Raw genomic sequence first — 22,533 nt, forward strand, 5'->3', positions numbered from 1 at the left:
CAACTAATGATCGTCTTGCAATAGAACCATGACCGACACCATGTTAGCCTCTGCCCCTCGGCAGAAGGCTGATCAGAACCCCGAGACAAATAAATCTAAGAACCCCGAGTCCATCTCCGCCTCAAATGCCGGGAAGCTGGCCTCCCCGTTCCCTTCTCCAACCGAAGCCAATCGACCTGCATCGCTCAAGACGGCTCAACCGTCCGGTGCCGCAGAGGAATCCAAGAGCAAGGAGAGTCGGCCGATACCAACGGGGGCCGACGGACCTCTAGAGAGCAAGGAGAACCTGCGTGCATCTTCGACGCAGCAAGACTCCCCTCGGGAAAGACCATCCCTGAGCTCGCGATTGCCCAACAGATCCACCACCGATGAAAAGCCGCCATCCTTGAGTCGTCACAAACAGCAAACTTCGATTTCCGGTCAATCCCCTCCCTCTCGCGCCCCGAGCGTCGTCCAGTTCCAGACCGCAGAAAACGATGGCTCAGAACTGCCCCCGTCGCAGCCTCAATCCCGCCCAGCCTCTCTATACGGCGATGATTCGGAACAGACTAGAGAGGAGGCAATCGTTTATGAATAAAATCAAGTCGTTAGCTGCATCTCCTCCGTTTGCATCACACGCACGATCCGCCAGCGGACCTAATATAGGGGAGATCCGGGTCCCGGCTGATTTGCAGACCCCAGGCTCTGAGCGTGGCGATTTCCGTTTCCCGGAGCCTCTACCGGAGGAGGGAAGTGATATTGACGCCGATGCCGAAGAGAGCGGTGGAGAGCAACGGGAAGCCCCGAAGAAAAAGAGGAATTTCCGCCGGAGACAGACTCAGGAGGAAGAAGGTGGAAATCGTACCGCTCCTACGACACCCAAAACAACCCGTCGGCCTTCTTTCCACTTCTCGTCGTCCTTTGCACCATTCGAAAACTACCGGACCAATCTTTTCCCCCGCAGAGCCAGCACCACGGACTTCACGCCCCAACAACGGGAGGGTGTATCCGAGGATGAGGGCCGTGACAGGCTCACTAATAGACGGAAAAGGCCTGGCTGGGCAGGGACTCGAGGGATGACATATGTGGGTCGACAAAATGATGCGCAAGGAAGCCAGGATGAGCGCCCCAGTCACTTACGGCGACTTACCGGATTTGCTGGACCATCAGAGAATGCGGAAAGCCTCACGGCCACTTGGAAGCGCCATCGGAATGAGCGAGGAACGAGCGCCAGTGCCCAGCGATGGAGACAGATCAAGGCCGGCTTCAAACTAATCGGTCAACGCCGCAAGGTTGATAATACAGTGGACAATAAGAAGTCTGCAGAGTTGCTTGCCGAGCTGGCCTCGGCTGTACCGGCGGCTCTCATCCTGGCGAGTGCCTTCCAAAGAGACGAGCATGGAAGCAAACGAATTCCAATTCTCTTGGAACAGTTGAAGGTTCGTGTTACAGATAGCCGCATCGATTCCCACTCTGGCGATCGCCATCTCGTGTTCCGGATTGAGCTCGAATACGGAAGTGGTATGACACGCATGAAGTGGATTATCTTCCGAACATTGAGAGACTTTGCAAACTTGCATCTCAAGTACAAGCTTCACCTTGGCACCCAGAAGTATATCCAGCTACGGACTAGCGAGAACAGTCCCAGCATTCCTCGTTTCCCTCGAAGTGCTTTCCCTTATATGCGAGGTGTTCGAGGCTTGGAGAGCGAATTTGAAGATGAAGAAGAAGAAGATGGTGGCTATGAGACTGGCAACGAAACGGCCCAGAGTGGTACGGAACGAGCTGGACGGAAGAAGAAACAGACTCAGCAGCACCAGCGTCGACCTTCTGCCGGTATTGCTCGGAGAAAGTCCAGCATCACGAATCAAAATGGCGAGTCGGAAGCAGGCGAAGGAGCTGCCGGGAAAAGGGAAACCTACCCCGAGAGACAGCGCAAGAAGCTTGAAATGTATCTGCAGAAGATGATTCGTTTCCTGATCTTCCGAGCTGACAGCAATCGTCTTTGCAAGTTCCTTGAATTATCTGCTCTTGGCGTTCGACTTGCTGCCGAAGGGAGCTACCACGGAAAGGAGGGCTTCCTGATTATTCAGTCATCCAAGGGCCTTGATTTCCGGAAGGCTTTAACTCCATCTCTCATCAAAAAGAGGCATTGGCCCAAGTGGTTCCTGGTTCGCCACAGCTACATTGTCTGTGTGGACTCACCAGAGGAGATGAATATCTACGATGTTTTCCTCATTGATCCTTACTTCAAAGTCCAGACGCAAAAGATCAGCCTTCGCAACCAGAAAGCAAAGGATCTGGCGAAATCGGCCAAGCAATCTGCTAGACATCCTCAACATCACACACTTCGATTGGAGAACTCTGAGCGTAAACTCAAGCTGCTGGCAAGAAACGAGCGTCAGCTCCAACAGTTTGAAGATTCGATCCGCTTCATGGCTGCCAACTCCCCGTGGATGAAACACAACCGATTTGATAGTTTTGCACCAGTGCGACAGAAGTGTTTCGCGCAGTGGCTTGTCGATGCTCGTGACCACATGTGGGTGGTTTCGAGAGCCATCAACCAGGCAAAGGATGTGATTTATATTCATGACTGGTGGCTGAGCCCGGAACTCTACCTGAGGAGACCTGCCGCTATCAGCCAAAAGTGGCGCTTGGATCGTCTACTTCAACAAAAGGCTCGTGAGGGCGTGAAGATTTTCATCATCATGTACCGAAACATCAACTCGGCCATTCCCATCGATTCGGAGTATTCTAAATTCTCCCTCCTCGAGCTCCACCCCAACATCTTCGTGCAAAGATCTCCAAACCAGTTCCGTCAGAATACCTTCTTCTGGGCTCACCACGAGAAGCTTTGTCTTATCGATCACACGTTAGCTTTCGTTGGAGGGATTGATCTGTGTTTCGGACGTTGGGATACACCCCAGCATCACCTCACGGATGACAAACCAACTGGTTTTGAGACAACGGATATGCCCAAAGACTCAGACCACTGTCAACTCTGGCCCGGTAAGGATTACTCAAATCCTCGAATCCAGGACTTTTATGACCTGGACAAGCCGTACGAGGAGATGTATGACCGAAATGTTGTTCCTCGAATGCCGTGGCACGATATTTCGATGCATGTGGTCGGTCAGCCTGCCCGAGATCTCACTCGCCATTTCGTCCAGCGCTGGAATTATATCCTTCGTCAGCGGAAGCCCACGCGCCCAACTCCTTTCCTTCTGCCGCCCCCGGACTTTAATGACGGAGACATGGAGGCCTTGGGTCTAGAGGGAACTTGCGAAGTCCAGATTTTGCGCTCTAGTAGCATGTGGTCCACTGGAACTCCAGATGTTACAGAACATAGTATCATGAACGCCTACGTCAAGCTGATCGAAGAGTCCGATCATTTCGTCTATATCGAGAACCAGTTCTTCATCAGTACCTGTGAAATTGATGGAAGAAAGATCGAGAACCTTATTGGCGATGCTTTAGTGGAGCGAATCGTCAGAGCCCACAAAAATGAAGAGGCATGGCGTGCTGTGATTGTCATCCCATTGATGCCAGGCTTCCAGAACACCGTGGACAGCGAAGGCGGAACAAGTGTGCGTCTAATCATGCAGTGTCAATACCGCAGTATCTGCCGCGGCGAGACTTCTATCTTTGGACGTCTTCGTGCCTTGGGTATTGAACCAGAGGACTACATCCAGTTCTTCAGTCTGCGAGCCTGGGGCAAGATTGGACCTCAGCAACAACTCGTCACAGAACAGCTGTACATCCACGCCAAGTGTATGGTTGTGGATGATCGAGCTGCCATCATTGGATCGGCCAACATCAACGAGCGATCCATGCTGGGCTCGCGTGATTCCGAAGTTGCCTCAATCGTGCGCGATACAGATATGATCCAATCTACCATGAACGGCAAGCCCTACCTGGTGGGACGATACCCGCACACGCTTCGGATGCGTCTAATGCGCGAGCATCTCGGAATTGACGTTGACGAACTTCTGGAGCATGACTTTGCCACCGAAGAAGAGCTCCGGAAAATCCAGGTCGTTGAAGAAGAGGGTGCTCAAACAGGCAAGGGCAAAGAGGGACCGGACTCGGTCTCTTCCATGATTGAGCGACAGGATGAGCGAGATATGATCGATCGTCGCCATCGCATTCAAGATGAATTCTTGTCTCGCTCGGAAGGCATGCACAGCTTCAACCACGATGTAGACTGGGAACAGGGCAGCAACCCCAACCTCAAAAGCAACAGGAAGCTTACGGCAGACCCGCGCGTCACTTCGAACCCTGAGCACACTAAAGATGTGGATGGCGAGGGAGTCGACAACTTGAAAGCCATTGAGAAGGCTGGACTGGGCGTCGGCCGTGACTCGCAAATGACCCCAGCTGGAAGAGAAGCTTTGCTTTCACCCATTGCCTCTGAGGGCAAGGGAACTATTGGAGAACCAAAGCAGACTGCTCAACAGAAGCCATCCCGAACTGCATCGGCCCGCAAGGACGGAAAGCTAGGATCGTCTGCCGACTCTGAGACCAACACCAACTCCGAAAATCCCTCGAATGGCAATGGCCACGGTGCCTCCGGATCCTCAAGCCGCGAGTCAGAGTGCGGCGGCAGTGCCGGCCTAATCGTGTCCAAGGAAAACTACGACAATTCCAAATACGGCCAACCATACGTCCCCGATCTCAAGCGTATCTTCGTCGACAAGGATTGCATGAAGGACCCTCTGAACGACGCATTCTACCTCGACACCTGGCAAGCCGTCGCAGAGAAGAACACCAAGGTCTTCCGCTCCGTATTCCGCTGCATGCCAGACAGCGAAGTCAAGAACTGGAAAGAATACAAAGAGTACGCCGCATACGGAGAACGCTTCGCCGAGATCCAAAGCAACAGGCCCAACGCGCAGCAAAAGCCAGCCGCCTCCACCGGCCCGACTTCTCCAGGCGGCGCCTCTAGCGTAGGCTCGCCAACATCCCCCCCTCAGCCCCAAGACAGACAACCCGCAGACCATCAACGAGAAGCTGGAGTCTACGCACGGTGACCCCGAGCGTCCGCAGTCCGAACTTCTAAACCAAGAGACCCTCTCGCCGATTGACGAGAAGGCCGCTCTCAAGGTAGCATCCGACCCCCAGCTCGCAACAAGCATGGAGGACGGAGCCGCCGAGGAAGCAGAAAAGCTCCGCTCAGCCTCCGTACACGTCGACTACTCCGAAGCCGTCAATCTCAACGCCTCTCAATCCCGCAGACGTCGCCGCAGGGCAACAACCAGCGGTTCTAAGCGCGAATTCCACGCATCGGATGAAGTCATGGATTCTGCTCGAGCGGAGGATCTCTTGAATAAAGTCCAGGGCCATCTTATTCTCTGGCCATATGATTGGTACGTTTACACTTATTTCTTCCTTTCGTGACCCTTTTCCCTATGCTCGCGACTCGGTCAACTAACTAATCTCTCCATTTCCAGGCTCGAAAAAGAGGAACAAGGTGGAAACTGGCTCTACGCTCTTGATCAGATTTCCCCTCTGGAAATTTATAACTAATCCGATACAATCCGAGGCGTCGCTTTTTTGAATTATTATTATTATTTTTTTCTCCCAAGTCCCTCCCCCCTTCCCTCTTTCCTGGGGGGGATTCGCATTCCGTCCGATATTTTGAAACGCGTGTGCCGAGCGAATCCGAGCATTTTCACTGGTTACTTCTGCTTTTCTTTCTTCTTTTGGCTAAAATGGGCGGATAATTTTGATTTGAGTTTGCTTCTTTTATTTAAACATGCTACCTGCTCCCTACTGCTACTACTGCTACTGCTTAGCTAGGGACCGCCTGCACTAGAAGCCCCGGAGGCCTTTCTAGACCCGGCCTTAAGTTTCGATTGTTTCTCAGCGCTAGACCTAAGTTAATTCGACATGCATGTGGTAATCCTCCCAATACTTTTCCGCGAGAAATATACCAACGTGCAACTGGCATTTTTCAATGTACTAGGCTAGGTAGTAATGGTGTACAAGGTCCATAGCCAGACAAACTTGAAAGAGACTCGAACTCTACTCTACTCTACTCTACTCTACTCTACTCTACTCTACTCTACTCTACTCAGATCACGGATACCTTAGTATCAACTTGAAAACAACTTGAAGACAAGACATGCATTCAGTTCCAAAAAAATCATGGTATCCATAACATCATCGTAATCCAATTAAAGGAAATAACCCTCCAATCCAATTCAATCCAGCGCGTCCAAATAAGATATCAGAAAAAGGTTCCAAAGAGGAGAAAGGCAAAAGGGAAAAGTAAACGTGGGCGAGATAGCACACGGTATAAGATGTACATGCAAATTATATGCATGGAAGAAAACAGGGGGGGGAATCGTGGGTCGCTTTTGGATGGTGGGTAGGTGGGTGGGTGAGGGATCCCGACTCTGTTCCCTGGTGGAAGGGGTATATACAAGGGTTTGACCGCGGTCGTGAAAAGAGGGAAGGAGAAAGAAGAAGAGAAGAAAGGAAAAAGAAAAGAAAAGAAGAGAAGAAAAGAAGAAAGAAAAGAGAAGAGGAGAATGAAAAGGTCATAATGCAGGAGGGCATGGATGGGAGAAGAGTAACCAGAGCAGAAATCACCGCTCAAGCTCAATCTCAAGCTCAATCTCAAGCTCAATCTCAAGCTCAATCTCAAGCTCAATCAAGCAGAAACAGGAGTTTTCAGCTTCTCCTGCTCCTGCTCCCCTTTCTCCTCCCCCTTCTCACCATCCACAACCACATCAACCTCCCCATCAGTCTTAAAATCCCCCGACGCCAAAATCTTCCCCTTGGAATGAATCGCATTCCGCAGCGAATCAATATAAGTCCGGAACTTAACAATCTCCCTCAGGAGATACGAAGACTTCCGTTCCCAGTTCGCCATCGCCTTGGACGAATTCGGATGACGCGGCGAGAAAGCCAGATTCATCGCCGGCCGCAACTCATTATGCCGCTGCAGATCATCCTCGACGTTCTTCACATAAGACTGCAGAGCCTTCAACTGGTCCTCCTCAACCAAGTTCGACGCAACCATGCTCTGCTGCGGCGGACTCCAGTCACTGATATTGACCCGGTCAGCGGGTAATTTCGGCCGAATAGCACCCTGATGATCGATAGAACTGCGAATCGAGCTTTGAATACTAGCCCGCGGAGCCGGGCCCGCAGTGCCTGACGAAGGCGGCGGCGACCGATTCTGATCAGGGTTAATCAATGCGCTATTGATAACCGCATCACTCCACCCGTACTCGATATTACTGATCCCCCCAACGAGGGGCTGCTTGGATAACCGCGCGCTCCAGTAATTAGCCGTTGAGACGAATTCGCGCACGATTTCCGGAGTGCCCGCTTGGAAGAGATGCACCGCGCCGGTGGGCAAACTCAAAGCCCAAACATGCGGGCGGGATTTGGAATAGCCTGGTGGAGGCAGGGCGCTGGCGATAGTCTGGCGGAGCATGAATTTCCAAATCTCCTCTGCGTTTTCGGTCCAGTTGCCGCCTCCGACGACGACGCCGCCGCGTTGCTTCGCCTTGATGCGCATTGACTTTGATGCGTTGGTGAAGGAGAACAGGCGCATCCAGCCTTGCTGGATGACGGCGAAACACTCGTTCCAATTGCGGTCCTTGGCGCGCTTGTCGACTGCGTCTAGGTGGTGCTTGTGCTTTACGCTGCCTTCTTTGGCCCAGGGGGCGCCGGCCAGGGCTAGCGTATCGTCTTCCAGGAGTGGCGTTGTTCTCTCCGGCTCGTCGAAGCTGTAGATGGAGGTGGCGGAGTCTTCGCGGATGATTGCTTGGCTGAGAGCATTGGCGAAACCGATTGATTGCTGGTAATCGCCGCGGGGGGAACTCTGATCCAAACGAGTCCACGGAAGCAGAGGTAAACTTGCCAAGTGAGTACTTGCTCCACGTACTTGATGCGCCTGGGCTCCAGACCGAGGACTGGTCGTCCAAGCTTGTCCGGCTGGATCCCATCATAGACGGGGGATATAATCTGGCGCCCCGCGAGCGCGGTTTTGATGACCAGCGTGCGGCACCATGGCGGGAATCAGCCGAGCGGCCACGAGGGAAAATGTCCGAGCCACTTTTACTAATTGTGCTGGGACTTCTGCGAAGCATGCTGGTAGTTGGACCGAGGAAGTTGTTGGATGACATGCGTGAAATCTCTTTCTCGGGCTGCGCGCCGTGAAGAGGGAGTCTCTGCTTTTGGATCGAGGTGTAGAATTCCTTAAGCACCGCTTCGACCTGTTGTTCCCATGCCCTGACAGTTCCAGTGAAAGGAGTGCTGACCAATGGGCCAGCATCGGTATCAGCTGTCTTTTCCATGTCTAATGAACTGCGGCCAATATCAGAGGGGAAAGTAGGAGAGCGGGCGGAGGTAGGAGTCGGGGTTGAGTCGGGGTTTGAAGAGGCGGTTTTAGAGCGGTTGACAGGGCGCAATGTCTCGAAGCCTTCTGGTGCTGCATCCATAGCAACACGATGGATAGTCGGCATGGTGTTTCTGACGAATTGCGACTTGGTCATTTTTGATTCAATGTCGGCTAAATGCAAGTCGGTGTTCAGTAGAAGGATGGAGTAGCAAATGGTGTGGACGACATCTATAAATTTGTGAGAAGGATATCCAAGGTAGTAATTTCGGGAGCATATGCTTACCAGTAGCCTTGAAGCCATGGCTCGGGTTGCAATCACACCATCTGGTTGAGAAGGCATCCAAGACCCGGTCAACCTGCTGAGTCTCTCCCTTCAAAACCAAGCGCTGGCAAAGACTTCGGAGAGCAGCAAGAATATTCATATTGGACCAGTTGAAGAGTCGCATATAGGCCTCGCGGATTGTGGCGCGATCAGGGTCACCAAGCCAAGCGGCAGCTGGATCATTTCCTACGACCTCGTCTTGGCTATCAAAAAGCTTTTGCGCTTGCTCTCGATCAGCCGCGGAATGTCCATCTTCAACAGCCTCACCAGGGCCATCCATCGTATCTTCCTCGTCTGCAATCGCTTTGGGTTCGTCCGACTCAATTACAGGGGTGTTTGATGCAGTCTGATAGTGAGAGACTTCGGAAGCGGCAGGTGATTCAGGAACATTATTGTCGGCGGGGAGGAGTGTCAACTTTTTAGGTCCCGCCAGAGTATCTTGGGAGACATCAGTCTTAGTGGAAAGCTTGAGGTTGCGAGGGAAAGCCTCAGAAACAGGTGACAGCATGGCCGGTGACGCTGGATTTGTACTCTTCTCCTGCAAGGGGGAATCGGCAGATGCATTTGACTCCACATCACTAGCCTTTGGAGTATTATCAGTGGTGCCACGACCGCCTGCTAGCGGTGAGCGATCCTGGCCGCGAGAGGAAGCTGGCGGCTGGAGACTTTGCTTCGCTTTGGAGGGACCTCCAGGAGCCGAGACACTTTCTCTTGGCTTTTGCGTTTGCAACGACAATGCTTCCCGAGCCAGCTTGCTGCCCTCGCGAGCCTCCGGGTTGCCTGGGGTGCCATCTGCTATATAAGGATTCATCACCTGTCGCAAGCTGCTCACCGGGCTGGGCTCTGGCTTCATGTAATCCAAAGCGTTCGATGCAAGGTCCTGAGGTAGGGTGATCGGTGGCGGGACATCAACTACAGACTTCTTGCGACGTCGGAAAAACGAAGATTTCTGCTTGACCAAGTGTGGAGGTCCCTCACGTGTAGACGGAGGTGGTGCTCCGGCCGAACTCTTCGGGGGTGGTTGCTGTCTGCGGGTTTTGAGCGTGGCAGTCGCTCCAGGGGAATCTTTCTGCTCAACCTCTTGCACGTATGATACATCGTGCGTGTTGGATGTTGGGGATTCTGCTGGAACTGGTATCGAATTCTTTGCTGCGCCAAAGACACGTCGAAAGAAGCCCGGGCGTGCTTCCTTGGGAGCATTTGCAGGGTTGTTGCTGTTGTTGCTATTAGTTGCAGTGATGACAGTGGTTGTCGCCATCGCAGTGGGTTCCGGCTGAGGGAAAGCTGGTTGTTGGGTGAAAGTCGGTTTATTGTAAGAGATAGTCGGGCTCGGCGCAGGCGGATCTAATGTTGCTGGCATGGCCGGAGGCATATCGAGATCCGCATCACCGGATAGCTGGAATTCACTATCCCGACCTTTCAAAGTGCTCGTTCCAATATTCTCAGGGCGAGCTTTGCGGACCTGGGGTTGTGCTGACTTCACGCTGTTTCGCCGCGAGGCGGCAGGCGTCCGTGATGCAGGGGCGTTTGGGGTTCTATATTCATGGACCTTGCGAGGTCCTGCTGGAACACTTGGTGTCGGTGCCGCATCGTCATCGTATAAGTAGGTCTGGCTTGCATCGACGTCCGCATGTGGGATGAACTTCTGTGGGCCGCAGTCAAAACTTTCCGAGCGCCGATCTCGATCCATGCCTCCTGAATCAGCGCGCCCTCTAGGGATTGTGTATGTATAGTCCACCGTCGAGGTGCTTCCCTTGCTACCTTTACGTATATCATTGGATCTCGGCATGGTGCCGGCGCCTGATCGAGTGCTCATGGCATCCCCACGGGCACTCCCCATCCTCCTCGGGGCTGTCTGATAATTGGAACTGCTGTTGCTCCGGCGGCCTTTGGCGGTTATAGTAGCGTAGCGGCTGCTGCTATCATCATATCCGAAGTCGGCTTCAGAAGACATGGAGGAGGAGAAGGTGTGGCCGCGGTATCGGCCAGTGGTTGAGTCTGTCTCAAAGGCCGAATTGAAAAGTCTATAGTCGTCTAGTACTGATGAAGCTGGGGCGAATTGATCCAGCGAGAGCAGCATATTATCAACAATGGATGTGCGCGCCGCGTGGTTTGGGGACAGGGATAGATCATGGGGGTCCCGTTCGTCCCCGGACTCGCTCGCTCTGGGCGCATTGTCGAGGCCGGCCGCAGTCTCCGGGAAGGCGTCGCGAATGGACGGTCGGGTGTATCCTCGCTTGGGCCTGAATGTCGCGGTCTGGGAGGGAGGGGTTCGGGGAGGGGAACCGGCAGTGTATGTGTCGCGCTGCTGAGACATTGTCACACTTGAGAGCGCGGGTTAGTCGAGTCTGAAGTCGAACGATGGTCGAGGGTCAAATCCAGATGAAAATCCCCTGGATTGAAGGACTCAGGGGGGGAGATCTTGATGGGACGTACCGGCAATGCCCAAGGCTCAAGGCTCAAGACGTCGTTGCCCGAAAATGGAGTGGGCTGGACCTGGAAGTGGACGTGGACCAGTTGCGGAGCGGAGAGCACGGGGAGGGGATGAATCTTAGAGGGTCATCGCATGTCCCGGACAACGCAAGGGGGGAGACCCTGAAGAGTTGAGGTGAGTTGAGGTGAAGTGAATTGATAATGGGACCAGGTGAAAGAGAAAACAAGCCGGGGGCAGGACGAACTCCTGAAGTTCCAAGGTTGAAACTAGTCAAAGAAGGTGGAACTTGGAACTTTACGGAGTAGTGGACTTGTAATAGACTTGTAAGGATTCGGGTATTTGTTTAGGGCATTAAGACACTGCAATCAGATAAAGAAGGTATTAAATGGAAAGACTGGAGTGATTGACACAAACGGTCAGAGAAAAAGGAAGGAGAAGGGAAGGGAAGGGAAAGGGAAATTGAAGTCTTCCGAGTCCTTCTGCATCGATTCAGGGGGTCGATGCGTTGGCGCTCCCTAAGGTTATTGGGGTTATCCGTTTATACCCAGCAGAGTTGGAGAGAACTAAATCTGGCTTACGGAGTAGAGTAACAGGTTATATGTGTCTACATATACAGGCCAGTACCCTAGGTAAATAGTATACCTAGGTGTATACCACGGTGGGTTTCTGACTCCTCTTCTTTTGCGCAAGTTGGTCGATCTTGATGGTGGAGCCAAGTGGAGACCGAGTCCATGCTCTTGCAGACTGCACAATGTGATGCATCCCCGAGGCAACTTTGACTTTAGACCATGGCATCTGCCAGTGAGCATTATGAACTCTGTTTGATCCAAGTTGAATTGATGGGTCATTTACGAAGCCCTCCAGCCCTGGAGGGGCTGGAGGGCTACATTCTAGATTCCGTTTGTCGAGTACATTAGTACTCCGTACTATGTACCTATGTATATATAACTACTACCTGGGTGGGTACCTAGGTAGGTAAGACCTAGGTGTATATAATAGTACTATACCAGGTATCAACTTCAAGTCAATTACTAATTAGGTACTGCCCAGGCGTAGGCACTGTGACTACGATTTCCCTTCCAGAAGTGCCGGTCCAGTTCAACATCACCATATCATGGATATCATAATTAGGGCTTAGTCACGAGACTGATACCGTCAACGAAAGGAATACTCGTACCTAGGTATACCTAGGTAATTGTGGAATAGGACATACTATAGTATTCCATATGTTCCATATGTCGAAATATGAAATATAACAACTAAACAGTTAAAAGCACTGCATACTGATTCTGTGTACTGATTCTATGCTGGATACTATTATCTGCCTCAGGCACAAGTCATGTGACGATGACATAGCCCGAGTTCACTCGTTCAAGTGATCAACGTGTCGTGTCAATGACCGTTCCTGTTCCTGACCAGAACGGGCCTCGACAATGAACCCGCACATTTCTGTTCCTCGCCAACATGCTGGTCCGACCAATTTCGGTTCCACCCCTCGTCGCGGGTCCAGTGTGCGCATGCCGCGTTTCTTTAAGAGGTACGCTCCTCGGGGAACGGGATGCTAGAGGGGGGAATGAATCACCCCAAAGACAATCGCGACTGACCATATTATACCAATAGGCTCTTCAAATTCCCCCAGATGGACTTTGAAATGGCCATCTGGGAAATGACTTCCTTGTTAATCGCCCCGAAGAAGGTCTTCAAGTCCATATATTACCATGTAAGTGTACTCGGCCGGGGAGTCGGATCTCGGGCAGCCAGTTCAACTCCAACTCCAATTGATCGATCCATGCTAACCATTCTATGTCCTTATAGAAACGTAAGTCACTCCATCTGCTGTGCCTATCCCTTAGACTATTCCCTAATTCGAACCTTGACAGAAACCAAAAACACATGGCATCGCCCTGACCCATCATTCACCTACCTCCTCTCGTTCTTCCTACTCCTCACAGCCCTCGCCTGGGGTCTCGCCTACACCCCCTCCTTCGGCGCGATCATTCGGCTATCACTGCTCTTCGTATTCTTGCATTTCATTGGATCATCACTCTTCGTCTCTGCCATCGGCTACTTTGTCATCGGCCGCCTCTTTGGTCCCAATGGCGCCGCCGCCTCGATGACCGGCTTCCGAGGCTCGAGAGGTCGCCGACGCGGTGCTGCCCAGGGTCTCTTCATGCAACCCGGGGAAAAGGACCAGCTAGAATTCGGATACTGCTTTGATGTATGCCCCCTCCGAGTCATAAAAATGACATCCCCCTGCCTGTTCGCCATTCTCTAACGCAGTCTTCCCAGGTCTCCAACCGCGCCTTTTTCCCTCTCTACTTGCACCTCTACGTGATCCAGTTCCTCCTCCTCCCACTCCTCACCCGCAGCCCGAGCAATTTCCTCGCCACCTTCCTCGGAAACACGCTCTACCTCTCCGCCCTGATCTACTACACCTACATTACGTTCCTGGGCTACAACGCCCTCCCATTCCTGCATAACACGGAGCTGCTTCTCATTCCCATCCTGGTCTTCGCCCTTCTCTGGCTCATTAGCTTGATTGCCGGGTGGGGGATTGTCATGGATGGATGGGGCGTCGAGGGTTTGTTTTGGGGTGTATAAAAAGGGCGCATAAAAGGGCGCATAAAAAGCTACATGCATCCTTTGCCTAAGAAAGAATCACTTGGCTTAGCTTAACCCGACCCTCTGAGCCCTCTGGGCCTCTGGGGCTATTCGACTCTAAACTAATTCCTGGGGGCTTTGATTTTATGTCCCATGTACGAACGAACCCGTCATTTCCTCTCTCATTTCCTTTCCTTTCCTTTCCTTTCCTTTCCCTTCTCTTTCTTCCATTCGAGCTGTTCTGGCTATGCATTGAAAAGAGTAATTTCGTCTCTTCTGTGATTAGGTGGGCGTCGGTGTACATGATTTGTTTTTCATCTATAGGACCAGGACCAGGATCAGGCATTATTTCCCTTCCTTTCCCTTCCCTTCCATTCCCACCCCCAAACCTCGCATCAGCTCCGTACCCACGTATAGATCATAAACAAATAAATATTTCAGCAAACCTCACAACTATAAACATCCAATCTCATCTATTTCTTCTTATTGCCCCCCCTTCTTACTCCCCGGCGCCGCCTTCCCCATAGCCGCAGCCCGAAGCTTATCCTCACGGGCCTTGATAGCCGCCTCCCGCTCCTTAGCAGCCTCATCCTTTTCCTCCTTCTCCGCCTCCTTCCTCGCCTTCTCCGCCTCCCGCTGCTCGCGAATAATCTTCAACCGCGCCAAATCAGCCCGCGCCTCATCAGTCTTCCCCTCAGCATGAAGCTTCATGTACCGCTCCCTCGCCTGCTGCGCCTGAATCGCCTCGCGCTCCCGGCGCGACAACTGCGATAGATCCTTAACGACCTTCTTCGGCTTTTCGTCACCCGAGTCCGGCTTGGTGAGTTGCGAGCGCGATTGCGCTGTGTGGTTCGGGTTTGCGGGGAGGGCTGAGGAGGGCGCGGAGGACTCGTCGTCGGACTCGGACTCGGAGTCTGTGGGGAGATCGCCGACCTGGGCGGGGCCCTTCTTGCGCTTTGCTAGGGCGGCGGCTTTTTTGGCTTTTGCGGCGGCGCGGCGGGCTTCGCGGGTTTCTTCTGATGGGGCGGTTTGCTGTTGGGTTGCGCTGCTGGCTGGGGCGGCGTCGTCGCTTTCGTCAGAGCTTTCTTCTTCTGAGGATGAGTCGCTGGATGAGGGGACTTCGTCGGCGGGGTCCTAGGTGGGATGTCAGTTTTATTTTATTTTTTGGCCTAAAGGATGGGAGGGGAAGGGAGGGGGGAATTGAATTTGTTCACTGCCTCCCGGGGTTCAACGTACGCGCCAGAGACCGAGCGTGTTGCCCTCTTTATCGATGGGCTGTAGGTCACGGCTGAACTTCTTGCCTCCTGTTCAAGGATGGTCAGTTTGGGTTCGGGGTGGGGGGGGATACTGGGCACACGATACCTCCTCGCGAGGGCTTTGAGAACTTTCCTCCACGACCGCGGGGCGCCATGATGGGTGATTTGATGTGGATTGGAAATGTGTTGGATTGGGTTCAAAGAGTCTGTAGCTCGGTTGGATGTTTGCTTGTTTTTAACCCTTGATTATGTTAGTGGGTTGTTGAGGAGTCACTTCGAGTCACGGATAAGGCAAACACAGAGCAGACCGCAAATGGAGGGGCAAGGGCTTGGGAAAGTGGGGTGTTGGAACAGGTGCGCGGGAAATGAAAGCGCCAAAGACAGGGAGCTGGACAGAAACAGACGTATAGAATTGAACAGGCTACTTACCGTGATTTGAGTGTCTGAGAGGGCTTGAAGTGGAACAATGACAGAGAGATGCGGACGAGTCACCGGGCTGGAATTAATCAGTTTCGGTGGGGAGGCGAAGCTTCCGCCCGAATATCAGTGATCATTAGGGCTGGGGTACCGCCACCCTACATGTACAGTGCTACATATAGATGCTTGGCTATTCTTTGCAAATTGCATTTTACAAGAAAGAAACTGGTTGAATGAATAAAGTATTATGTGTATTCTTAGAAGAAAAAATGAGACTGGAGAGCAGAAAGTATAACAACTGACGGCCCAATTAGAGCAGCCATAATAATCATACAAAGTCTTCCCCCCCCCCCAAGGCCAGGTTCTTCCCAAGGAGTCATTGATTGATGCTAAGTCCTCTTCTGCTAGGCTAATTCACGTTCGAGGAAATATCTTGAATAAAGCTTGAGCCTACGTAGGAATATCACGAGGGTAGCAAATTCAATTTGTCCTGATATCTAGGATCGGACAATAAGCGGCCTGTAAGAGGATCTTCTACTAGTACGTCTGTGCAATGCCTATAACTGAATAAATAAGCACCTATGGAGAATAGTAGACTTGAGAAGACATCAAATGCAGGCAAGGTGTCTTGTAACTCAGCATTTTTTAGCCTTGGTGCAGAAGCCGCATCCTCGATTGAAAGGTCCATAAAAATCAAGCAACCTCAAAAGAAGAAGACATCCATCATGTATCATGCGAATAAACAACTAGATATCAATAATCTCGACAAAATACAAGAGACTCGGGCTGTAGTCTCAAGCTGTCACACATCTCTATATAAAGTTGAATCTTTCTGCCAACACGTTCTCTATGAATGGAACATCGTCTTCCATCATCATTATCGCGATAATTAGTGCCAGGTGATGATGAGCCGTGGAAGAATCTCAAATAATGATAGACCGAATGACCGGGCCCTCAGATCTCCCATGTACTCCCGTTTCATCATCAACCAAGACGTGCTCTTCATCCAGTCGATTAATTGAGTATGTGCTTCGCTGCTGTGAGTTAAGCTTGAAAACGAGGCCAACACCTATTGTTTGGAAGTTGGCCATTGGCAAAGAAAACCCGTAAACTTTACCCGGTGAAGGGCTGAGTTCCTGGTTCGTGAGATGCAACATTTGAGATCTGATAACGGCTTGAAGCATCAGGTTGGGTGATAGTCTTGGTGGTGAACTCAGAATTTTATCTTAGCACCTATAGGATATTAGTACCACTAGTGGTATCTCTACAGGCTTCGTAGGAAGACAAAGGATCACCTCCTGTGAATACTAGTAGCAAAATTCATTATTAACCTTGGAACATTGAGCCACAGGCTCACTATGTACAGTCTATTTACTCATCCACTCAATCTATATGCAGGGTATCTTTAACTTGAATGACCGACGCTCTTCATTTTACACACGAGCAAGGCCGGTACCAACCTTGACAATCCTCGCCGCGATCAAAGTCAATGTCCCTGCAATGATTGCGCTGCCCATGAACATCTGCGCGTACAGATATCCCCCATCATCGAGCTGCACCAACGCACCCGCAATAGGCGAACCGATCAAAGCAGCCACCGCAACAACACTAAGAACCATCCCCATCCGCACGCCCGTTTTCTTCAAATCCGTTGTAAGCGTACTCAACGTAGCAGGGAAAAGCGACTGGATACCAGCGGCAGACAGACCATAAAACACCGCGAACGCCCACAACCCAGACATATCCTTCACAGCAGCCCAGCAATAAGCCACCAAAGCCGTCGCACCACTAAACGGAATCAACAGATTCAACGGACCTGTAAACTGATCCGCCAAAAAGTTAGGCACAAGTCGGCCCACGATTCCAACCCCATTCATAACCATCAAAAGATCAATCGAAGTAGTCTGATCAACGCCAATAATCTCCCGACTAAAACTGCCAATGTAAAAAAAAGCAACATACAAACCCCAGAAATTCAAAAACATCCCCACAGCAAAGAGCAAATAACTCGGCTCCTTAAAAGCAGCCCACTCAACAACAGGCCCGCTCTTCCGCGGCGGCAACCGCTGCTTAAAAAACAGCAAACAAGGAACCAACGTAACAACCGAAATCAACCCCAACACCCGCATAGTCCACCCATACCCAATCTGCGGCAACAACTTCATAACAACAGCCGGGAAAACCAATCCTCCCGTCGCCGACCCAGAAGCAACAAGCCCCAACGCAATCCCTCTCCTCCGCACAAAATACGTCGAAATAAGCGCAAGCGTAGGACAAAACATAAGCCCACACCCAATCCCCTGCCCCAATCCCTGCGCCAAAAAAAGCTGCCAATACTCCGTACAAAGCGATGTCATGAAGATACAAAAGCATTCCAGCGTCGCGCCAACCGTCAGCGTGAAGCGGAAGTATCCCGCATCCGTCGCGCGGCCGGAGAATGTCCCGATGAAAAAGAGCAGGAAGATCTGGATACTGCCTACCCACGAGATGTCGGAGGGTGAGCGGGATAGCGTCGAGGTGTAGTATGTTTGGAAGACGCCGAAGCTGTTGATATACCCCCACGTGTTGAAGATGATCATGTGGCCCAGTGCGACTTGTAGCCATGCCTGCAGGCCTCCGTCTGGTGGGGGGGCCGATTTCTTTTCCTGACTCGCGGGTTCGGACGGCGGAGAGGGTGCGCGCGACGGCGCTGGTGTTTGTTGGTGTTTGGGTGAGGTCTGAGCCGGTTTGGGCTTCATGTTCGTTTATGGTTGAGTCGTCGTCGTCGTCGGATGAATGTGAGTGTGAATTGGCTTCGAGAGCACCGGGGTCATATTTCTCTGTGTGCAAGTTTGTTTCTTCGACTACACTCGACCTCTTCTCTTGCGAGTCTTTGTGGGGTGTTGATTCGGCCATTGCCAGTATCGGGATTTGCAATTTGCAATTCAGAGAAAGAATTGAGTGGGGGAGGTTCTTTAGAAGGCCGACTCAATTCAAGATATCATGTCTCTCGGTATAGAACCAGTGCCAGCACAAGTAAAAAGAAGATGAAGCGGAGAGCCAGCCAAAACCCCGACTGAAATAGAAATGCCCGACTCCAACTGACTCATGAGCATCGACCCAATTTAATTTCTTCTTAGCCAGAAAAAAAGACGACCATCCAAAGTTGGACGGCCTTTGCGCCGATCGTTTTGCGGCAACCGGTAATTCGCACAGATTGCCGAGTCCAACACGCCCTTCCGAAGCCACATCCGAAAACGGGGTCCACCGGTTTTGCAAAATTGTGAGTCTGTAATGGTGGTGGATGGTGGACAATCGCATTATCATTATCATTGTCGTTTTCATTCTCGGTAGATGTGAATTGTCTCTCCACTTTATACTTGCATCTATCACGCCATCCCCACGGGGGATGGCTACTTACGCCCCCCGTCCCCGCAAAAGAGGAGACCCTCCCTCACATGTCTCGGAGTCTGCGGGATAAATCCATATCCATTGCTATCTAATATCTTTAAAGTTCAAGGCTTATGCATCTATGCCAGGGATTATATCAAAATGAGAGCAAGAAGCCAGAGCAGAGAACAAGACAAACCACGGGACAAATGTCCAAGATACGCCAGCTAACACCCCCGGAAAAAGTAAAGTAGGACATAGCAACCGAAGTTTTAAAGAGCAAGAGAGATAGAAAGAGAGGAGGAAAAATAAAACGTCCACCGGGGCCCATGGGTTCGTATCGTATACTACGTGCGTGGAATCATGTTGGGGGTCTGGCATTGGCGTGGTCCAGATCGAAAGGTCGTCCAAGCCTAGTCCCGCCCAGCAGCCCAGCAGCCCGGCATCCCGGGAGTGAGGGAACACCCATGTCAATACTAGGTGCAATTAAGATCGGCCCGAATGACTGATAACATGTCTCAGTGATCTTGGTTCGAACTGCTATTAAGCAGCTGGATCGTACTAATGACGTCTGCCGGCTCAAGAAGATGCCAGCTAGCGTCCGTTTGTTTCGAGCTGGCGCCCACAGTGACCGAGTAAACATGGTCTTGGGGCAAACCGGATTTCTTGAGCGCGCGGAACATGTCTGTGTACGAGCCATTGTTAGCAAAGCCTACTTTTTGAATGTTCAACGAGAATACTCGGTCCATTCACATACCTTCGTCCGTAAAGTCATCGCCCAGACACAAGACAAATTCGGGTGCCTTTCCGGGTTCCGGCCCATATTCATTCACCAACCGCGTAGCGATAAATCCTTTGTTGACGAATGTTGGTCGGACCTCCAAGTTGGCCTTGCCTGCCATAACTTCCACATCCCATCTTTTGGCGACGGTATCCTCAAGGGCCTTGCGGCACTCGCGGGCCTGGAAGGCTCCATACTCTGGGTCAGCGCGACGATAGTGCCATGTCAATGCCACTCGCTTGCGCTCAATGAAGGCTCCTTGCGTTCGCTCGGTATAGTGCTGGAAAACATCTACCACTTCCTTCTGCCAGCCCATGTTGGTCTGATCTGCCAGGTTCTCCCAGTCGTCTGAGCGAGGTTGGCGGATGAAGCAGCCGTGCTCTGCACTGAGGCCAAGCTCTGGAATGTGTCCCATCCACTCATCCAAGAAGGCTTGGTCTCTGCCGCTGATGATCCAGACTGCATTTCGGGGGTCGGCTGAGAGACTCTTGAGGGTGCGTAATACTCGATCGGACGGAATGGCCGCCTGTGGGTCCTTGACGATCGGAGTCAGGGTACCGTCATAGTCGAACATGAAAAGACGTCTGCGGGCTTTGCGGTACTGCTTGACGACCTTGGCTCGATCAAGCGCGGGCGTGGCGACGGATTGATCGAAGGATAATAGATTGGTTAGTAAGCGATTCAGGAACTGTCGTGACCAGGTGGCAACTGTGTTGGTGATAACATGTTTATAGAGTTTCATATGTTGTTCTTTGCGTTGCTCAGCAGGCATGTGGAGGGCTTTGTCGATGGCTCCGGCGACACCCACCAAGTCCCACGGGTTGATGTTTATGGCACTAGGCAGGGTACCCGCGGTACCAGAGAATTCCGAGAGGATGAGTGGACTGTGGTTTGTCTGCTGGCAAACGATATACTCCAGACTTGTTGTGTTCATGCCATCTCGTACTGTGGTAATGAGACCGACGTCGGCGACACGTAGGAGAGCAAAATATTCAGACTGCGACAGGTATTGCGGGTAGTATTGAACAGGCGAGAAGCTCAATGAACCGAACCGGCCGTTGATCGTAGAAACCAGATTCGAAATCTGACCGGCAATAGTGTTCTCGGGATCCTCCTTTTCTTCCTCCACGCTGGTTGGACTTGTCACCTGGATGAGGACAACTTTGTCACGCCAGTCGGGATACCGCTCTAGGAACACCTCGAATGCTTGTAGTTTCTGTGCCACGCCTCGAACGCTATCCAGTCGGTCACGTCCAACGATGATTTTCTTCCCCGCATATAGCTTGCGAATGCCTGCTACTGCGGTTTCGATATCCGAACCCCCGAACGCAGCCTTCTGGATAGCTCGTGCATCGATTCCGATAGGGAAGACATCCACGGCAACGTGGGCGCCGTATGCATCCACCCCGGCCGAATTAGATTCGAAGCCTAACACCCGCGTGCAACATGAAGAGAAGTGCCGAGAGTACGAGAAGGTCTGGAATCCAATCATGTTGGCGCCAAGGACTCCAGTCAAGACTTCCTTGCGCTTGGCGAGACAGCGTACGAATTCACTGCTGGGGAAGGGCGAGTGCAAGAAAAATCCGATGTAGACGTTGGGAATGCGTTGGCGCAGTAAACTTGGAAGAAGGAACAGGTGGTAGTCATGGATCCATACGACGTCGCCTTCTTGGTATTCTGCCGCGATACGATCTGCGAATAGCTGGTTCAAGCGGGTGTAATCAGCCCACCAGCGCCGCTCCGAGCGCCCGTCTGTCGGCCCATGTTGCTTGTAATGCAGAAGAGGGTATAATTCCCTCTCGGCATATCGGCGCCATCGACCTTGGTCTTTGAGCAAGACGGTGTCTTGCGGCTCCTCTTGGGCGTCTGACAGCCAGACAGGTAAGACTTTGCCGTATCGGCCCGTTTTCAATTGACGATCAAGTGCTTCTCTTTCTTCCCGACCAACGCTGATTCCATCAACGAGGGGGTTTGAGGGTAGTTGCTGACTTGCATTGACGGGAACAGGCGCGGCCGCTTTGTTGATGGGAATATTCGCGTTGTTGGAGCTAGGGGGGCAATTTGCTTGCCGCGTTGGAGGTGATTGGTTGGAGAGGGACCTTGCTTTCCAGGATTGGTTCAACTTCTCCAGTCCATCCCACAAGGGTATGTGACCAATGGGTCTCATCGGATGCCAGATGAGCAAAGGAGTCGAATAAAGCCGAGGTGCCAGACCGGGGTTTCACGATCTGTGAACACAAGATGATTAGTCAGTAGTTGACTCCGATATATACAGAGAAGGAATATTGAAGTAGATACCCAGTCTGAGCCTGCTTTGAAGTAGAGTTTGTAGGGAATACAGAAGGCGGCACTAATCACTCGGCCACTCAGGCGTAGTCCAGGATGTTCCTCACGCGGGTCGATACCTGGCGACATCGGCGAAGCTGGTCCTGTTAAGCTTAAACGACGAAGTAGGTCCTCCCCTGCGGATGTTTTTCTTCGGGATTCAGCCCCCGATGTGGCCAAATCTGATGAGTCCATTGACTCAGTCCTGGTCCCTGGGATGCCGGCGAAGTATGAAGGCGCATCACTATCGACCGGATGTGTTTTATCTGTATCCAAGCTCGGTGTCGCATTGGTAGCTTTGGAATATGCTTCATCACGCAAAGCCTTCATCCCTGGCCCGACAAGTACTGGGTTTGGTTGTCCATCAGGCACATGCGCGGGGCTCGATGATTCAGACATGGTGTGTAGGGTTCGATGAGTGGTAACGGGCAGTGTTTCCCGCGATTGAACTGTACTGTGTGTCAGCAGAGGTGCAATTGTCACATGCAGGGCCTCATTCAACACAAGAAAACGTGAAGTTGGCAGATAAGAGCGCTGTAAAGGGAGTCACGTACCTCGGGGCAGAGCGGCGAGGTCGAGGGGTAGATCGACACGGGTTATCGGAAACTATGGGCGCGCGAGAGCCATGGATGATCGGGAAGACAGCACCAATAGGTTTCAAGAAGGGGTAAAAAAAGAAAATCAACGCAGGTT

The 22,533-nt window shown here is 51.9% G+C and overlaps 6 protein-coding genes across 6 annotated transcripts; 2 read left to right on the forward strand and 4 right to left on the reverse strand.

Annotated features, from left to right (window-relative positions):
- Positions 1–28: 28 nt before the first annotated feature.
- Positions 29–5,505, forward strand: pld3 (phospholipase D; the record flags this gene model as incomplete). The annotated part of the gene is given in 4 exon segments (XM_057097178.1): positions 29–565; positions 585–4,925; positions 4,960–5,345; positions 5,430–5,505. 4 exon segments carry the CDS (start codon positions 29–31, stop codon positions 5,503–5,505), a joined length of 5,340 nt encoding a protein of 1,779 aa, XP_056965671.1.
- Positions 5,506–6,634: 1,129 nt separating this feature from the next.
- N7533_000529 (Sec7 domain protein) lies at positions 6,635–10,974 on the reverse strand (the record flags this gene model as incomplete). Its single annotated transcript, XM_057097179.1, is given in 3 exon segments — positions 6,635–7,869; positions 7,880–8,563; positions 8,619–10,974. 3 exon segments carry the CDS (start codon positions 10,972–10,974, stop codon positions 6,635–6,637), a joined length of 4,275 nt encoding a protein of 1,424 aa, XP_056965672.1.
- A 1,550-nt stretch (positions 10,975–12,524) lies between these two features.
- On the forward strand, positions 12,525–13,692 carry N7533_000530 (unc-50 family protein; the record flags this gene model as incomplete). Its single annotated transcript, XM_057097180.1, has 5 exons — positions 12,525–12,628; positions 12,712–12,811; positions 12,907–12,910; positions 12,972–13,309; positions 13,381–13,692. The coding sequence occupies 5 exons, from the start codon at positions 12,525–12,527 to the stop codon at positions 13,690–13,692; spliced, it is 858 nt and encodes a 285-aa protein (XP_056965673.1).
- A 483-nt stretch (positions 13,693–14,175) lies between these two features.
- Positions 14,176–15,103, reverse strand: N7533_000531 (PDGFA associated 1 family protein; the record flags this gene model as incomplete). Its single annotated transcript, XM_057097181.1, has 3 exons — positions 14,176–14,826; positions 14,929–14,996; positions 15,055–15,103. 3 exons carry the CDS (start codon positions 15,101–15,103, stop codon positions 14,176–14,178), a joined length of 768 nt encoding a protein of 255 aa, XP_056965674.1.
- A 1,695-nt stretch (positions 15,104–16,798) lies between these two features.
- Positions 16,799–18,260, reverse strand: N7533_000532 (putative MFS monocarboxylate transporter; the record flags this gene model as incomplete). Its single annotated transcript, XM_057097182.1, has 2 exons — positions 16,799–17,971; positions 18,030–18,260. The coding sequence occupies 2 exons, from the start codon at positions 18,258–18,260 to the stop codon at positions 16,799–16,801; spliced, it is 1,404 nt and encodes a 467-aa protein (XP_056965675.1).
- Positions 18,261–19,252: 992 nt separating this feature from the next.
- On the reverse strand, positions 19,253–22,239 carry orlA (putative alpha,alpha-trehalose-phosphate synthase subunit Tps2; the record flags this gene model as incomplete). Its single annotated transcript, XM_057097183.1, is given in 4 exon segments — positions 19,253–19,419; positions 19,492–21,640; positions 21,657–21,743; positions 21,814–22,239. The coding sequence occupies 4 exon segments, from the start codon at positions 22,237–22,239 to the stop codon at positions 19,253–19,255; spliced, it is 2,829 nt and encodes a 942-aa protein (XP_056965676.1).
- Positions 22,240–22,533: the final 294 nt, after the last annotated feature.

Source organism: Penicillium manginii (assembly GCF_028828005.1).
Source record: "Penicillium manginii strain IBT 31320 chromosome Unknown utg000001l:1.0-3466041.0:1.0-3467806.0, whole genome shotgun sequence".
Lineage (NCBI taxonomy): Eukaryota > Fungi > Ascomycota > Eurotiomycetes > Eurotiales > Aspergillaceae > Penicillium > Penicillium manginii.